Genomic DNA, 17,730 nt, shown 5'->3' with positions numbered 1-17,730 from the left:
AAAAAATCCACTTTGCATAATTCTCATTCTTTTTTTTAAATAACTGCAAGGTACACTCCCAGCAGGAGAGAGAATTTCATTCTGAGAAGATGAGAATCAAATCCTCTATGTTCCATTTTATACTTCTTATAATCGAAGGAACGTTCTATAGTCCAGTTTCAAGGCATGCTCCCCACCTCTCCTCCCCTAAATATTCAGATGCTGGGTCAAAAGCAATCTGTGTCCCTTGCTACCGTGAGTGAACTTAGGCAGTGGGTGGTAGCGATGTTCCTAGATGACCTTCCTAGAGTGGAGCCACTAACAAAAATATAACTACTGTACATAGGAATGACTATACTATGCCACACACCCACTTTGGGCAGACTAGATCTCCTCTTGGCCCTATTTTCCTTGGAACTCAAACAGTGGTTATAACTAACCAAAGGCCATCCAAAGGCCACCCAATACCTAGTGACAGAACGAAATTACAAGGTAAAGAGTTGGCTGTCTTTGCTGGTCACAGGTAGAACATTGTACTACCAAGATGTTCATGACATTAGGGGTCAAGTCAACACACTACAGAGCAGCCACACAAAGAGAGACTCTGAAACGTAAACCTTACTGGTTTTGTAGAAATTCAATCTTCAGCTACTTTTTCCATTTAAAAATGAGAATGGCCACCGGGTATGGTGGTGCACGCCTTTAATCCCAGCACTTGGGAGACAGAGGCAGGCAGATTTCTGAGTTTGAGGCCAGCCTGGTCTACAGAGTGAGTTCCAGGACAGCCAGGGCTACACAGAGAAACCCTGTCTCAAAAAACCAAAAAAAAAAAAAAAAAAAAAAAAAAAGAGAATGAGAATGGCCATCATAGGCTCATATGTTTGAATACTTGGTCCCCAGCTGATGAAACTGTTTGGGACGGATTAGAAGGTGTGTCACTAGGGGTGGGCTTTGAGGTTTGAAAAGGCTCCAATATTCCTTTTCTCTCCCCCTCTTTTTCTCTTTCTAGCTCTTGCTCTCACTCTCTCAACCTTCATGCCCAAAAATCAACATCTGAAATGTCTTGTGATAAACACAGGATGCAACAGTGGTTTCAGCTCCAGCATCTGCCTTGAGATCCTGTCCTGGCTTCCCTCAGTGATACACTGCTACCAGAAGTTGTAGGCGCAAACGAACCCTCTCCTTCCTGAGTTGCTATGCCTTTTATCAACAGGGGTGAAACTAGAACACCACAGTAAAGTGTGGGATGAAGAAAGAACTGCACTGGGGTGCTAGACCAAGAAAAGAGGCTCAAGGGCGAACCCAGAACTTTCCTACAGTAGATAGTTTTTTGAGGGGCTTGAAAATATGTATAAACTGAGGGCTGGAGAGATGAATCAGCAGTTAAGAACACTGACTGCTCTTCCAGAGGTCCTGAGTTCAAATCCCAGCAACCACATGGTGACTCACAATCCTCTGTAATGGAATCTAATGCCCTCTTCTGGTGTGTCTGAAGACAGCAACAGTGTACTCATATACATAAAAATAAATAAATCTTTTATTTTTAAAAAATATGTATAAACTACATGATCTCGGAAAATAAAAAAGAAAGGGGGTGTTTGGGACGTTATCAATTAATCTCATGCCTCCAGTTAGAAAACTATTCACATATAATGCAGGAAGGGCTGGCCTTTGCGTGCTTCAGAGAAAGATGTCATGAGAGTTCTCAGACCCATAAATAATGGGATTGATTAAAAATAGGTCACCCAAATCAATCTAATTGTGTTCTATTTTTAATGTAAATTCTTCCATTGGTTTTTAAAATGTGTAGCCCATTAAGACACATTAATTGTGACCCTAAGAATGTGTTTGTTCTGCAAAACAGGCCCAAGGTGAGGAGGAGAAAAGGCAATTTTCTACCACATGAAGGTGGAACAGAAGTATCACCGAAGCCCTAGCCCCATTTTCCCAGGAGGAAGAAATCCACACTTCTAGGGCGGGGGTGAGGGGCCATGATGGTAAAACGTGACCCAGCTCTGTGGAGTCAGGGTTAAAATGTCTGGAGCCCCCCCATGTGTCCCACTGGGATAAAAGGACTCTGATTTGTATGATGAAGGGGAAAATATGTGATTGCCTGTCCGTGTTCACTGCTCCATGAATAACACAGGTTCATTTTTGCACAGACAGGTACCCATTCTGGAAAATGTGGCAGAAGAAAACTAATGCTAAAAGTGTTCCATCACACCATCGTTGATATGAATATATCCTGGAAACGCTTTCATAAACGCACACTCGCATCGTGAAAGTGTTATGTGCAGAGGGGATCACTGGCAATTCACCTCACAAAACAGACTGACCCCCACAACAGTGGAGAGTCCAGGCAACACTCTGCTCGGCAGAAGGCACACCCTGGGTAGAGAACATAGTCCTTTCTTATACAATTTTTGTTGCTGGGCAGGCAGAGCAAGCAAGTGGTTTAACAAAAGCAAATCAGAATGCAGTTATAGCAAGGCCATACATATAGTTTAAAGTTAACAGAGACAAGGGTCTAGGTACAGGCAATTAAATCAGTAGTGATTTAAAACATTATCTCAATCCTGTTATCTTGCAGTGCCCGCAATAAGAGACCAAGACTCTACTCAAACCTTATCTCTTCTCCCACTATCTTACTTACCCTTTTCCCTCACTTACACATGATTGCAAGGAACAATTTTTGCACTCAGACCTTGACCATTTGTAGCCTCTAACATTTCTTTAACAATATACATTTTCAAAGATTTCTTTTTTTTTTTTTTTTTTTTTTTGGTTTTTCGAGACAGGGTTTCTCTGTGTAGCCCTGGCTGTCCTGGCACTCACTTTGTAGACCAGGCTGGCCTCGAACTCAGAAATCCGCCTGCCTCTGCCTCCCGAGTGCTGGGATTAAAGGCGTGCGCCACCACGCCCGGCTTCAAAGATTTCTTATATTTAATTTTGTATAGGGGGTTTCTACATGTGAGTGTGGGTGCCGATTGGGGTCAGAATGTGTTCCCCAGAGCTGGAGTTGTGGCTTTTTGTGAACATCCTGACAAAGGTGCTGGAAACCAGACTTGGGTCCTATGCAAGAGCTGTGAGGGTCTTAAGTGCTGAGTCATATCTCCAGCCACAACACAGACACTTTTAAAGTACCGCTACGAAACATGTTTAGAAACTCCATTTGAGACCTCTCTGTCCTGTCATTCTAAATGTCAATGAATGCAGTTCTTCAAAACTTAATGGAACCTCACACCCCACCCCCTGGGCACACTCATAATACTAAATATCGTGGTTAGAGATTTGTAAACACCCCCAGGCTAAATTCCTGCCAATGTCTTTCATTGCTTAGGTTTCAAAATGTTGACCCATAGCATCAAAGTACAGTGTGTTTTTTGAAAGCCCATTTTACACCATGCTGCACTTTCCTCTGGAAACATTGCATAACAAAGGCTCTCCTGAAGGGTTAGAGATCCATTTCCTCATGCTCACCCTGATAGTTAATATTTGTGGCTGTTGTTAATTATGCTAACCTCCTAGACTGGACATGACTATTTAGTTTGGTCCCTTTTAACTTTCGAAAGTTAGCTTACAAAGCAATAGGTTTAAATGTGGCACCTTCCTATGTCTGCCCTCAGACCTTGTTCTTGCTCATCCTTAGTTTTGAGACAGAGCACTGCCCATTGCACCTCCTCTCTTGTTGACAATTTCTGACCTTTGTCCTTTTTTCTGAAGGGCTTTCTACCCCTTACTAAATGTTCTTATCATTAACCCTTGGTAAGATTTATTATTACAATATTATATTTATTATTTAATTTGGTCCCTCTTAACTTTCATAAGTATTTGGGCCAAATTACCTGTTCTGTTTCATATATGTAAATGCTTTAATTGATTTTTCTCAATGACAATCAGTATTCTGAAACCTTCGCCGCCTATTTGACTAAACATGCCCTGATGAGCTATTAATGCCTCTTTCTAACATAGTAGTCGTGAATGTTCTATGTGAAGTCAAAATTATCTGTAAATTGACAGAGTCTTGGATATTTTCTTGTTAATGTGAGAAAACACCTAGCAAAAAGCAAGATAAGGAAGGAAAGTTTTACTTTAAGCTTGCAGTGCAGAGAAGTTCAGCCATCAGGTTGGGGAAGGCTTGGAGGTGCTCAGGAGACAGAACGGCATATCTGGTTGACACCACCACCATCGCTCTGAAGCAACACCTTCTCACATCCCCACAGGGAATAGGTTCATGCTGGGGTAGGGACACATTGGAGGAGACAACCGCCATCCAATCCCAGGAGAGTCGGACGAGGAAGCCGAGCATCTTGAAAGGGACTTCCGTGCTTGTTGCAAATACATTGCGTAGACATCCACAGTCTATGAGCCTGGAAGCTCTTCTTCCCTCCCTCAGTTTCAATGGGACAGCATGAAAAGATTATGGGGCAGGCTGAGAAGTATAGAGGCACCTCAAGGGACTTCCCGATACTCAGTAATGATTCCATTAATTCCCATATCGTGATAATCACCTTAATACCAGCACACAAATGTAGCTATTATGAAGTCACAGTAAAACCAACTAGTGGGGTTCAATCCCCCAGCTCTGCCAGAAGACAACCCCTCCCAGAAATTCTGAAAATGTTCTAAAATGTTAATCGAAGTAAATGCCCTCATAAAATGGACACCAAATTACCTATCCCCTCAAGGAACAAGATAACAATCAAGAAACAGCCTATAATCAGAAGCGAGAGAGAAAGTTTATTTTAAAACCCTAGGATAAAAATCACAGATTCTGTCACGTTTATAATATCGTTCAGCACATTTACACGCGTCTTGTTTTTGAACACTGGCTTTCCAGACTCTCTTCAGGACCCTTATTTGGATCTGGTTTTCCCCAAGCCTTCCCAAGGGCCGGGAAATTGGTAGATCCAGGAAGGCAACTCACCCAGAAGCCTCTAGGGGGCGCGGGAGTGCCGCATGAAGTAATGCGCATGTTCCACCCGTTCCGGCGGACCCGCCCTCTCGCCCCTCCCCTTCTCGTTTCCACCGGAAGTGCTCCCTGGGAGCGGCGGCCGGAAACGCGGGCAGGATCGGTTGCGTAAATACTTTTGAAAGACCCTATTAGCGCGCGGGGCGCCACGTTTGATCTGTGGACGAGCTTGGGCGGGTGCAGTGCCCGAGCAGAGAGCCACGCACGCCATGGAGTCTATGGGTCGGCAGGACCGCAGGCTGCATCAGCAGCTTAATGAAAGCAGTAGCCGCTTCCAGACGTTAATGAAGCGGCTGATAGCGAAGGTAGGCTGGGACGGCGGCCGAGGCGGGCAGGGCGCGGTGGGCGGGGACCCAGCGCCCTGGAGTCTGACCCGCTCTTCCTTCCCCGCAGTACAACCAGCCCTTTGAGGACGACCCGTTGGTGGAGATGACGACGTTGACCTACCAGACGCCCCAGGGTACGGAGCCCTCCCTTCCTGTTGGCACTGCGCCAGAACAGTGGAGCCTAGAATTTGCAATGCTGCACTTGTCCTCCTCGCTCCTAGGGACCTTGAATCCTTGAGTTGCTGATTTCCAAATAATTTCTGAGAGAAATGCTTGGAGACACAGGTTCTTTAAATGCCTGGCATGAAAGGCCGAGCTAATTAGCGGTACAAGTGACTCTGTAAAATAAGGATATTGACAATCATGGGTACGCTGTATGGTTGTGTATAACATCACCAGTGTACCTGTCAGGCCATTGGAGCAGCACCCAAGACTGCTCCGCTCTCATGGGCTTTGCTGTATAAACGTAGACCCATCTGTTTTGGACAGTCCCATTATCTGCCACCTCTGACGCATTTTATTTAATGTTGTGAGTGTACTTACTGCCTTAAACCTCGTCGGTTCTCTAACTGGGATATGTTTGTTATTTGAGGTCGTTTCCTTCCCTAAGACCCATCCCTGATGTTTGTCTGAATTTATTGATAAAATCGGATTTCGGATCACAGTCTGCCAGGGGTCTACAAGTGCAGTCTGTCTTTTGTCTTATTGGCTGTTCAGGGCACGTGTTGGGTAAGCATTTTAAATAGGCAGAAACTGAACTAATACTACAAGAGGTTGCTTTTCTCTGGATGTGATCAGGACACAGCACTATAGGAATCCATAAGTGTGCTGTCTGACTCTTGGCTTTTCTGTGCTCTTGCGGCTGTTTGTGAAGGGGTAGGCAGTGTCTGGAGTATTTTGGACAGCCCATCTATCTTCAATGATATATTCTGTCAGTGATATATAGCTGATGTCAGTTATATGAGAACAGTGAAGTTGCTGAAGAGTTTGAGACTATACAAGTTGGTATAAGAGCCCTCCCTGAGGTCTGGCCAACACATAGGCACCCAGGGCTGCAGTTGTCGGTCAATAAATCTATGTCCTAGCGAGCTTGCCATGAATCCCTCATCTTGTTGATTGTTCTGAGAGACACATTTTGGCGTGGCCTTTCCTAACATGCAGTAGACTGAAGTCCTGATTTAAGGTGGAGACTGGGGCAGAGAGCTAACTGCAGAGAACAGGAGGGAATCATTTGTGTGTGTTAACAGTTCACCTGGGCCTGCACTTAGCACATATTGTAGAGTTCAGTTTCAAACATGCAACATTAGCACTTTATGCAATTAAATGTAGAATTCCACAGAGGGCGCCAATCAGCAAAGCCTTGATTTGACTTAGCCCTTGTAGTCGAGCATCAGTGTCCTCTGGAAAGGCCATGTCCCACCGTGGTCAGTGCTGTCAGACCTCCCAGAATTCACATTGCTGGTTCCACTTCATGAGCAGAGAGCTGGGTTAGTCATCTGAACTTTCCTCTTTGCATATCTGTCTGTACAGTGGACATGGTAAGTCTGTCCCGTGGGCTTTTAAGAGGGTATGGGAGTTACATGCCACAAGGGTTGCAAATACGAAATGGTGTGTCCTTGCTAAAATCTGGAGTATAGAGGGCGCTGTGTAATTTTTTTTTCTGTTTCTGTTATAATCTCAAATCTCCAAACCCACCATTTTTCTAAGTAATTTGTATTTTCCTTGAGGGATTTAGAAGGACTGAGTGTACCGCACTGGTACTGCTAGCTGGGGGGTGACGGGGCTGATGCACTCCTTCAAGCTCCAGAGTTCTCTGTATGTAGGCTTCTCTGTCCTGGGCTTCTAGATCGTCCCAGGAAAGCACTGACTCCCAGGATGAGGTTAAATGTATGATACGTGTCTCCCCTACCTCCCAAATATATAACTTAAGAACAGTATGTATTTGGAGTATGAGCTGTCTTAGCCCCTCAGGTACATGGTGGAATTGGGTAACCTGCTGCCCCTGGGTAGGAGAGACTGCCATTAGTGACAAATTTGTCCAGTCTTGGTTTTTTAAAAACTTTCTCCTTCACCAAACTGACTGACAGCGCTGCCAATGCCTGGATTGCTCTGAACGCTTGCTTGCCTTTCACTTCCTTCGCTTTGGTTTCCCATCAAAGTGTTTTAAGCAGAAACAGGAACATTTCAGATTGTTTCTTCAATTGTCACCTTTGTTTCTTAAGGGTTGAGAATTTGGGGAGGAAAGCTGATGAAGAAGGAAGACAAGGAATACACTCAGGTATTTGCCATCAGGTTTGCTGCCTTACTGCTTTACTGTAGTGTGTTGGTGTGACTGCATCCCAGCGCCGGTGAGCCCGGAGGCCAGTGTGCTCTGCGAGCAGCAAGAACGGCCTCGGGCGTGATCTCCCCCTCTGCCCTTTCTCCTCCTGTGTGAAGATACACTGACAAGTGTTTCTTCCACCTCCTGGCTCTTGTCTGCTATTTCTTCATCATAGTCCACAGAGCCCAAACAGCATGCTATGTGTGCAGATTCTGGACCAGCTTGGGGACTCTCAGGGAATGTTCTAGAGGGAGCTGGGCACTCCTTAGTTGGGTCCTTACCAAAAATGCCCAAATCTCATTTCCTTTAAGAAAAAAACCAATGCCTCTTTTCTTCCTCTGTAACCAGGATGGAGAAAGGGGAGAAGGAGATCGAGTACAGAATCGCCTGGCCTCCGCCTTTCTGTGCCCCTGGAATGAGGGTCTCCGGGTGCCATGGCTTTACAGCTAATAAATACAGCTAATGCTGCTTTTCTGGGTGGCATCAACACCGTTTGCCTTCCTGCTGTGAGACTGGCCTTTTGCCTTGGTGATTAGTGAAAGGCTGTCTGGTCTAACGGAATCTCAGGCAACCATGGTTCCTGGGGAAACCCATTGCCCAGAATGGAACATCAAAATTAAGTTACACAGCATTATTAGCAGTTCTGGAGTTAAGCTTCCTTGGCTGATTATTATAGCCATAGGAGGGCAGAACTGGCTATAATAATCTTAGGTTAGCCAGGCTGCTGTGGATGTATTCACTCGTACCACCTCAGTGTCTCTCTGGAAATCTACCTCATGCCCCTTCCCAAGGCGCTCATGTCTCATCATCAGCTGTTACATAGTGTAGCTGCCTTTTGATTTTTTCCCAAGGCGCTCATGTCTCATCATCAGCTGTTACATAGTGTAGCTGCCTTTTGATTTTTTTTGAGACAGGATCTCACACTGTCACCCAAATTAACCTGGAACTGGCTGTGTAGCTCAGGCTGGCCTCAAACTCAGCAGGCTCCCTTCGTCTTCCTGGAGTGCCAGGATTACATCTGTGCTCTGCAGTTGTCTTTTTTTTTTAAAGCTGCTCATGAGTTCCAAGGCATTTGGCCCTGGCACCTTTCTCTGTTGTGACTCTTGCTTTGTGAAGATGGAAGTACTTAAGGATGTGGCGGTCCTGTGTTTATATTGCTGTTCAGCTCTGTCATGGGGGAAGCCACCAGAGGCGTGGAAATGAACACACCTGGTATATTCCATGGGTTGATGGAGCAGCGTGCCCCAGTCCTTGGGGCATCTTCAGTCAAGGCCACAGGATGTGCTGTCTTTACAAATACAGAGACCTCCTTCTTTAACAGCCCAGTGATAGGATGGTAGTCCTGGTATCAAGAATACTTATTTGCCGGGCATGGTGGTGCATGCCTTTAATCCCAGCACTCGGGAGGCAGAGGCAGGTGGATTTCTGAGATCGAGGCCAGCCTGGCCTACAGAGTGAGTTCCAGGACAGCCAGGGCTACACAGAGAAACCCTGTCTCAGAAAACCAAAAAAAAAAAAAAAAAAAAATACTTATTTAAGGTTTTTGTTTAAAGTGTAGGAGATCTGCCTGAGATCTGTAGAAATGCTAGAGCTTATCTGAAGACTAGAAAAGTGAGCACGCATAGCCTGTGGTTACAGCTGGGGACCCCATAGTATTACTGGGATTTATTATTGGTGATCCCCTCCACCCCCAAGACAAAGGATTAATGCTGGTTCCAATATGCCACTCTGAGAACTGTGGAAGGCAGGAAGTTAGAGTGGACTCTCCATTGCCCTATGCTGGTTTGTTGTGGGCTCTCTTTGTAGGTACCAAACAAGCAATATGGGGTCTTTGAGGGCGGGGTGCTCTCATGAATGTCAAAAGTTCTGCCCTTCAGGCACTGGAAACCACAGAACTTTGGGGTCTCAGCTTGCTTGGGGTCCAGGAGGTAGGATCAGTTCAGTGCTACCTGGCCACCTCAGGCTAAGCACACATAGAGCTAGCACCTGAAAGGACATTGCTCACCGTGCTGTTGTAAAACTGTAAGCAGTCTTTTTTTGTTTGTTTGTTTGTTTGTTTTTGTTTTTGTTTTTTTTTTTTTTGAGACAGGGTTTCTCTGTGTAGTCCTGGCTGTCCTGGAACTCACTCTGTAGACCAGGCTGGCCTCGAACTCAGAAATTCGCCTGCCTCTGCCTCCCAAGTGCTAAGATTAAAGGCATGTGCCACTATTCCCGGCGGCAGTCTTTTCTCTAAGAAGCACCTGTTGATGCCCTAATGGAGCCTAGCAATTGATCACAGGCTTTAGAAAGCGCAAATGGCTTCCCTGGGGCAGTGCACACCGCCTCCACCCAGCAAGAGCTGCAGGAGCCACTGTGTGGCCATAAACACACAGTGCATCTATACATATAGATCCCAGGTCAGCCCTGTGAGTTCCTGAATGCTACTGCATTCTCTCTGTGACCAGTGGAGTTTTCCACTACCTCTGGGAGTCTTGAGGCCCTTTATTAAGCATGTACAGGAAGATAAAACTTCCTGTTCTCTGTGTGTCCTGCAAGGGTTGTGAATATCTTGATATACAGTGGCTAGAAATGTGCTGTTACTTAATCAAGCTTGTGTTTCTTCTGTGAAGGTGATTGACAGATTAAATGGGCAAGCTCCAGAAGGCGGTGAGTATCGATAACCCTGTATACAAGTCCTGGGAGCCAGTAAGTGTTGCTTTGTTAGCAAGGGAGGGTAGCGACAGGGCCCACTTGTCTCCACTACAGCAGTGTACCCACAAGCGTTCCTCACTGTTTATGCTTTATCTAGATTGCTAAGCAGTATTTTTAAAAACATAAATTATCATAAATTGCCCCAGTATGTCCTCCTAGGTCCTTGGAAGATGGGGAGCCATGTCTCTCGCAGTGGTGTTAACGTTTAGTGAGTCGGAGGATTTGCCCTTAAGGATGGTGATGTGACACCAGCTCCTATGGAAAGGAACACCCTATCCCCACTCCCCAACACACACACACACACACACACACACACACACCTTTGTAGCCAGTGTCTGTCTTCTCTCCCTTCTACAGGGCTCCCAGGCTGTGCTCTTCCTGTCTCCCAGCTCCTTCCATTCAGTCCTTTGCCATCAGATTCTAGAAAGGTGCTCCCCCTTGCTGGCTTGGGTTTGCCGCTGCCTGGAGAGTCCTCCCAGGGTTTATCCTGGTTGCAGAGTCCATCCTTAGGATTTTACTCTGCAGCACTTGTCTAATCCAAGCACTTTCAAGACAAAGGCAGGTAGAGCTCTGTGAGTTTGAGGCCAGCTAGGTCTACATAGTAAGTTCTGAGCCAGCTAAAGCTACATAGTGAGTCTGTGTCACAAAAGGGGAGGGGGGAAGACATTTTTCCCCCCTAGTAAAACCAGAGAGAAGGTGGTGATGGCTGCTTGCAAGGTTTCCTCATTCTCTGGTATTAATCCAGATCCTATCTCCACAAACACTTAGATGCAAAGCCTCCCCTGCTGTTTAAAGCTACTCAGAATGGTTTCTTTATGGGCCGCTTTGGAGGTGGGGCCATGAGTACCCTGGGGTGTTTCAGTGAACGGTGAGTTAAGGGCCCAGTCCCTAAACCTGCCTAGCCATAGTTCACTGCCCAGGCTTCTAGGCTCCTGGCAATCATGGGCACAAAGGGATCATTCTTTTAAGTTATGTGCATGAGGAGGTTTCAGATTTCCCCGGAACTGGAGTTACAGTGGTCGTGAGCCACCCATTATGCGTGCTGTGACCTGGTCCTCATGAAGGGTAGGGTCTTGGTTAAGGTTTCCATTGCTAGGAAGAGACACCATGACCTAGGCAGCTCGTAGGACAACATTTTATTAGGGCTAGCTCACAAGAAGAGGTTTGGTCCATTATCATCATGGCAGGAAGCATGGCAGCATCCAGGTAGGGATAGCACTAGAGGAGCTAAGAGTTCTAAATCTTTATCCAAAGAAAACCAGGAGTAGATTGTCTCTTACACACTGAATGGAGCTTCAAAGCCCACCCGGACAGTGACACACTTCCTCCATCAAGGCCACACCTTCTAATAGTGCCACTCCCTGGGCCAAGCATATTCAAACCACCACAGGCAGCAAGCACTTTTAACCCCTAAACCATCTTCCCGACTCCAGAGGAACATTTTTGAGCCAACAGGGATCTTCACCGTAGGTAGCCATATCTCCAGAGAACCAGAAGTGTGAGCCGCCCACAGCCACAGGAACCGGGTACTCCTGAAAGTCAGGCTGGGGCTGAAAGAGACTAGACAGCGAGAAAAGGACGAGGCCAAGACAGGTTCTGATCAAAGCCCCAAAGTTTACTAAGAGTCTGTGCTTATAAAGAGGGGAGGCCCATCTCTAGCCAACCCATTCTTGGTGCCTGTCGCCAGCCTGTAGGCAATTTCCCGGATGATGTCTCTGGAATATCTCAAGGGCCTCACAGCAGGTAGCAGTGTCTTGGAGAAAAGCAGCAGCAGGTGACAGAACCATAGAGCCATCTAAGTGGGAAGGCTCCACCCCATTCTCAGTGGCAGCAAGGTCAAAGCCAGCCTACTCAAGGCTGGGGGAGGCTACAAGAAGTGCCTGTGAGATTGAAGTTTTCTCTGCTTCTAGATTCAGAGAGCAGTGGTGCAGATACAAGCTTAGAGGAGAACTGGCCATCTTGCAGCTCAGCGATGGGAGAAGCCTCTGGTGATCCTGGGCAGCATCAGGTACAGCCACAGCCGCCAGAGATCATGTCTTCCTCGGTGTCCCCTAACGGCTCTGCTGCCATAACTCCAGTCACCCATTCAGATGCTGAGGTCCTCCTCAGGCTAGTGTCCCTCTCTGGTGGCTGAGCAGGAGGGTATTCGCTGTATGCCACCCTCCTTGACTGGCCACTAGATGTTGTGGGTGGGATTCCCAGCCAGCTTTCCCCTCAGATAGTGACATGAGGAAGTGTTTCCAAATCGGCATTTCAAAATCTGTGTGCTCAAAAGGTCACTAACCTAGAGGTTGTGTACTCCTGTGTCTCCTTCCCTGAGTGTCCCCAGGGCTGGAGTCACCTACCTTCTTGTGCCATTTGATTCTCACCTCCCTGGCTGGTTGGTTCTCACAGAGCTCACTCATTAGAGCACTTTCCCAGCCCTGTGATGTTGGAGGTTAGAACCCTCCCAATATCAGGAGAGAGTGGGAGAGCCAGAGTTCCTAGAGCCCCTGAGCATGAACACTCATTCCTGTCTCCTCAGCCAAGGTATTCAAATAGTCTCCAGCCTCAGCTGTCACAGACATCTCCAGGCTATGTGGTCTCTGAATCCTGGGTAAATGCTCTATCAGATGCTGGGTCTGTGGAAGTTCAGAGAGGCCATACCACAGCAAATGTGGAGAAGTGACTTTAAGTATTCACACATTTATGAGATTTCAGATTGCTCCAGTATTCACAAGGCTGGGGTACCTACATTCCAACGGAATATTCTGACTTCTCTTTCTTATCAGCCTGCAGTGCCCGGAAACACCTTGGAAACTGATTTAAGAAGGAAGTACTTGACCCAGGTGGATATATTGCTTCAAGATGAAGAGTATTTTAAGGTAATCTCTGTGTGTGTGTGTGTGTGTGTGTGTGTGTGTGTGTGTGTGTGTGTGCTGACTTGACTAGACATTAACAACAGATTGGGGTGCAGTCGTCAGGATTCGGTGTGCCGTTGTCAGAACCTGAGAAGGGTGACTATCTCCCGATTTCCATATGCTGTCAGACCTTTGCTCTTCTTCAGTGAACACCCCAGAGGCCTAGACAGCATCAGGGGAACTCCGGAGATGAGAGTCACGCTGGAGGTGACTTGTCCACTGTCCTGGGGTAGCTCAGATCCAGTGGGGGCCATGGACCCCGAGAGCAGCAACAGTTCTTAGCTGCACAGTTGAGGAATTAGCAGCCCCCACCTCCTCTTTGATCCCCTGCCTGCTGCTCCTGGTGTGAGGTGAGTGAAAGGTAGGCACAAAGAAGGCTGTAGGGGTAGCCTCTCTCCCAGCACAGGCTCGCTCTGCTATATTGCAGCGCTTTCTCAGCTTCTTCCTTCTAAAGCCCAGGACCACCTGCCATGGGTGCCGCCCACAGTAGGCTGGGCCATTCTTGGTCAGTTAGTAATCTAGACAGCCCTTCACAGACATGCCGACAAAGCACCTGATAAAGACTGTTACTCAACTGAGACTCTTCAGGTGACTCTTGGGCTTTGTCAAGTTGACATCTAATGCTAATTAGTACAGCTGGAGTTGGAGGTCCCCTTGAAGATGTCACCGCTAGTTGCCCAGGTTCTGTCAGCATCTTTCATAAAACAAAGCACATCCTAATATCCTCATGCCGCATGTCTGAGAAGTGTCAGATAACAAGTGCTTGTCCCATCGTGGTGGCTGCAAGTTCCCATGAAGTCGTTATTCTTCCTATGCTGGCGGCCAGCAGAAGCCTGTGTTTGGAGATCCCTTCATTGTCCTCGGAGTATATTTTCCTTTACCTAGAGTAGCAAGTAGTATACTTTTGGCTGTTATGTGATCAAAGGAAAAGGTTGGAATTAGGCCCAAGTTTGTCTGGCCTCTGCCCACGATTTCTATGGCCTTTGGCCATTCTGAGTAATCCAAGTGGTAGATGAGAGCCACCGATGGCCAGGTCAGGAGTAGCTGTCACAAAAGTCTCTCTGTGTTTATGGGCAGAGTGCTCAGATGCTTTGGGCCACCGGTTCCTTCCGTGGCTTGAAGACTAACTAGCCACCGTCACGTTATGGTACACACTTGTTTTGAAGTGGAAATAACTGACATTATCCAAGGACAGTATGTTTTTAGAGAGCCCAGATCCGTAAATGCAAGGTCTTAACATCTAAAACTTTCTGATCACTGGCTCTGATTTCAGAACACAGAGAAGAGAGGTGGAAAAGACACAGTCATGACTTGGGTTCCTTCCGTGACCTCATCTGTCACACCAGCCTCTGGTGAGTATGAGGGAGTAATTTGTTTTTCCTCTTTGGAGACTTGAGGTCCTTGGCACCACCTATGGAGGGTGTTTCACATGGGTGTGTGTCTCGGCGACAAACTGTCAGCGACAAGTGTGTGCTCTAGAAACTGTAGCCCAGACTATCCTGCAGGTTTCCTGGATGAGCTAGTTTTCTCTCTGGAGTCCTGATACCACTTGCTGGATAGGTCTTTGCCCTCACAAAGTTTGAACGTTTTGAACATCTAGCAGCAGCAGTCATCTGTCTGCCTTGTGCATCACAGGTAGCATTCTTCCTTGCTTTCTCACTGACTCCCCCTGGCACACATGTATGTGCACAGGCGGTGTTGATTTGGGTCATATATAGAGCCAAGTACATGCCCCTAAATGTTTCACATGTACTTCCCAAGGACTGGGTGCTTCTCAGTGATTATGACAAGTTTAGAATGTGCCAAAAATCTCTCATTGGCATGATTCAATTTTGCCAACTGACCCATGATGTCCTATGTAGCCACTTTTGTATTAGACCTGCTTGGGCAGCACCCACTGCGTTGAGCAGCTGCTTTAGTGGTCATCACTGGGGTAGCCTGTCTCAAGTGCTCCATTTGGGGTTGTTCCTGTTTCTGTAGGTTGGATTTTGCTTTTTGAGATCTATGAAGTACTCATGTAATGCAGAAGTCATAGCTGCGTGGGTACTGCCTTCCTGGCCATCCCTCTAGAGGTCAGGAGTTTGGGGTTATTTACAGTTTGTTTTTTTTGCCATGTATGAGTGTGAGGTGTGTGTGTGTGTGTGTGTCTGTGTCTGTGTCTGTATGTGTATTCAGGTTCCACAGACTACAGAGGCCAGATGCCCCTGGAGCTGCAGTTAAAGGCATTTGTCTGTTGCCTGGTATGGTTCTGTGAACCGAACTCGGATGCTCTGGAAGAGCAGCAAGTGCTCTTAAGCCCTGAGACATATCTTCTGTCCCCTTTGTTGGCTTTTCTTATTAAAATGTTTGAGATAGTAGAATTTTTCTTTTTAATTAATTTTTTTGAGGTTTTCATCTCTGTGTGTATTGTATTGGCTTTTAAGCGGACAGCCATCTCGAAACAGTGTAAGGAGAGAAGACTCCTTTTGCAAAGCTGGAGTGGAAGATTAGAAGTCCAGTTTTTACTGCTGAAATAAAGTCTGCTCCTTAGCCCTTCTGGGGTTTTATTTATTTATTTAAACTGTCATGGTTTGTGATGCCCTCTTGAGCTCCCTGCCTGGTGGGTAAGTATGGGTGGATTGAGTGGTGGTTTCTTTTGACTTTGTCTATTTCTCTCCTAGGATGCCAGGATGCTATCTCCCCAAAGAGCTCTGGTGGACCTGAAGTATCTGCTTTGTCCTCCAGAGGCCAGGGTCCCTCATACCCTTGCCCAGCTGACATGGCCATTGTGGCTAGAAGTGATGGCCTCTCCTTACTTGGGACTAGCAGCAACAGTGGAAGCAGCCAGTCCCTTGAGGTTGATGACCTTCGCAATGTGACAATCAGCGATTTGTATGAAGGCATGATGCATTCCATGAGTAGGCTGCTGCGTTCAAAGCCGTCCTGCATCATCTCCACCAAGACCCACATCAACCAGAGCTGGAAGCTCCGGAGGAGGCCCTCACATAAGCAGGGGCTGCACAAGAACAGGACACACTGCCCCCGGAGCAAGCCCTCCCAGAGGTGTGCCAGGAAGGTGCCCGAGCCCTGCTCAGAGCCCGGGAAAGAAGCCAGAATATTAAGAGACTACGAGAACTTACTGCACGTTGCTCCCCGCAAGACAGGCTTAGAACTGAAAAGTGTTTCTCTTGAAGGAAGCAAACGCCAAGTCCATGAATTCAGTCCAGCTTGGAAGGAGCTCCAGATGATGCCCCAGAAGGACTTGGACTTAAACCATGAGCGAGAAAATAGGGTGATGTCATTACAGTGGCTAATTTCACCCGTCAAAATGGTTCCCAGACCAAGGGTGTTTCCAAGTCAAGTAGAGAAGCGGTATAGAGAGATTAAAATCAAATTTGACAAACTTCATCAGGAATATTGCCTGTCTTCTGGGAAACAGCCTCGCCTGACTGGCCCCACAGAGTCTCGGGCTGTTGATGTGTACAGAAGTGGCTCTAAGAGCCCAGGCAGCCATCAGGGTGTAGAAACCCGCAGGCCCAGTTCACCTTTCAGCAGAGAAAAGACAGAAAGGCCAGGTGAAGCTTTGGAAGACCTGAGGGGAAATGGAAAGTCTGTCAAAACAAAGAGCTGTCTTCTAAGGAGCTGTCCCTCTCCAGAGGGCAGCCTGTCACGGAGCCCCGGTCATTCTCAGCAGAGCTCTGGCCTTCAAGAGCACAATTCTGAACCTCCTGGTAAGGCAGTGTGGCCCAGTACAGCTATTTCAGCACTGTGCATAGGCTCTCCACGCTGTAGGAAGGATAACTATGATGAGCTTAAAAAAGAATTCAACAGACTTTATCACAAGTATTGTCTGTCACCGCAGCGGGCGAAGGTGACTTCGTGTGGCAGAGCATCGCCAATGAAAGCCGCTGCAGCTCTTCCCCATCAAGCAGAGCACTTGAAAAGACTAAATCCAAACTCCCCACAACAGAGCTCCCAGAAACTGTCAATCTCTCCTGGCTGTCACATAAGAGTCCTACAGGATTCAGCTGCAGTTGGGGTTCACAGGTCTGCACAGACTGCTAGTACACTTGTGAGAGAGCCTTGGCGGCCAACAAAGAGGCGCAAGTTGTCATACCCGGTAGCTTGTGCTCACCAGGCCAAGTCTCATGATACCTCAGGAGCATCAGGCTGGCCCTGAGTGTCCTAAGTGCTGATTGGGTGTTCATGTGTTGGACATGATGCTTGTGTGTAGTCAGCAGCAGCTTTGAGGGAGAAGACCTCGGCAGAGACTTTTGTTTCTCCTTTTGTTATGTCCCCACAGTGGGCATCACACAGGTACCTCGGGGTTTACACTGGGCAGTCAGGATGAAAAAGTGAGTTTTTGATACGAAGATTTTAAAGTTTAAAAATTTTGTCTTGCCCTTTGCCTCTAGTTCTGTTTTTAGAAGGGGTCTCTGTCCTAGTCACCTTGCATTGCTGTGGCTGCCTGCTTGACCTGTCTGCCCTTCATGCTTCAGGGCAGCTGGTATCGTGGAAAGTGCCTGGTGTGGTTTTGTGAATAAAGATATATGGTTAGTGTTA

At 47.0% G+C, this 17,730-nt stretch overlaps 1 protein-coding gene across 1 annotated transcript; it reads left to right on the top strand.

Annotated features, from left to right (window-relative positions):
• Positions 1-5,035: 5,035 nt before the first annotated feature.
• On the top strand, positions 5,036-17,730 carry Hjurp (Holliday junction recognition protein). The gene is made up of 8 exons (XM_021171170.2): positions 5,036-5,256; positions 5,345-5,411; positions 7,500-7,555; positions 10,207-10,243; positions 12,199-12,296; positions 13,060-13,152; positions 14,462-14,540; positions 15,849-17,730. The coding sequence occupies exons 1-8, from the start codon at positions 5,161-5,163 to the stop codon at positions 17,345-17,347; spliced, it is 2,025 nt and encodes a 674-aa protein (XP_021026829.1). The 5' UTR covers positions 5,036-5,160; the 3' UTR covers positions 17,348-17,730.

This window comes from Mus caroli, unplaced genomic scaffold, assembly GCF_978045245.1.
Source record: "Mus caroli unplaced genomic scaffold, Mus_caroli_1 scaffold_1, whole genome shotgun sequence".
In the NCBI taxonomy this organism is placed as follows: domain Eukaryota; kingdom Metazoa; phylum Chordata; class Mammalia; order Rodentia; family Muridae; genus Mus; species Mus caroli.
This window is presented reverse-complemented; position numbering and strand designations above follow the sequence as displayed.

Bases quoted from the DNA above. Each gene is read 5' to 3' on its own strand.
- Hjurp (XM_021171170.2), top strand. From the start codon at position 5,161: ATGGAGTCTATGGGTCGGCAGGACCGCAGGCTGCATCAGCAGCTTAAT. The intron at 12,297-13,059 runs GTACAGCCACAG...CTTTCTTATCAG, and splicing joins GTGATCCTGGGCAGCATCAG to CCTGCAGTGCCCGGAAACAC. The intron at 14,541-15,848 runs GTGAGTATGAGG...TTTCTCTCCTAG, and splicing joins ATCTGTCACACCAGCCTCTG to GATGCCAGGATGCTATCTCC.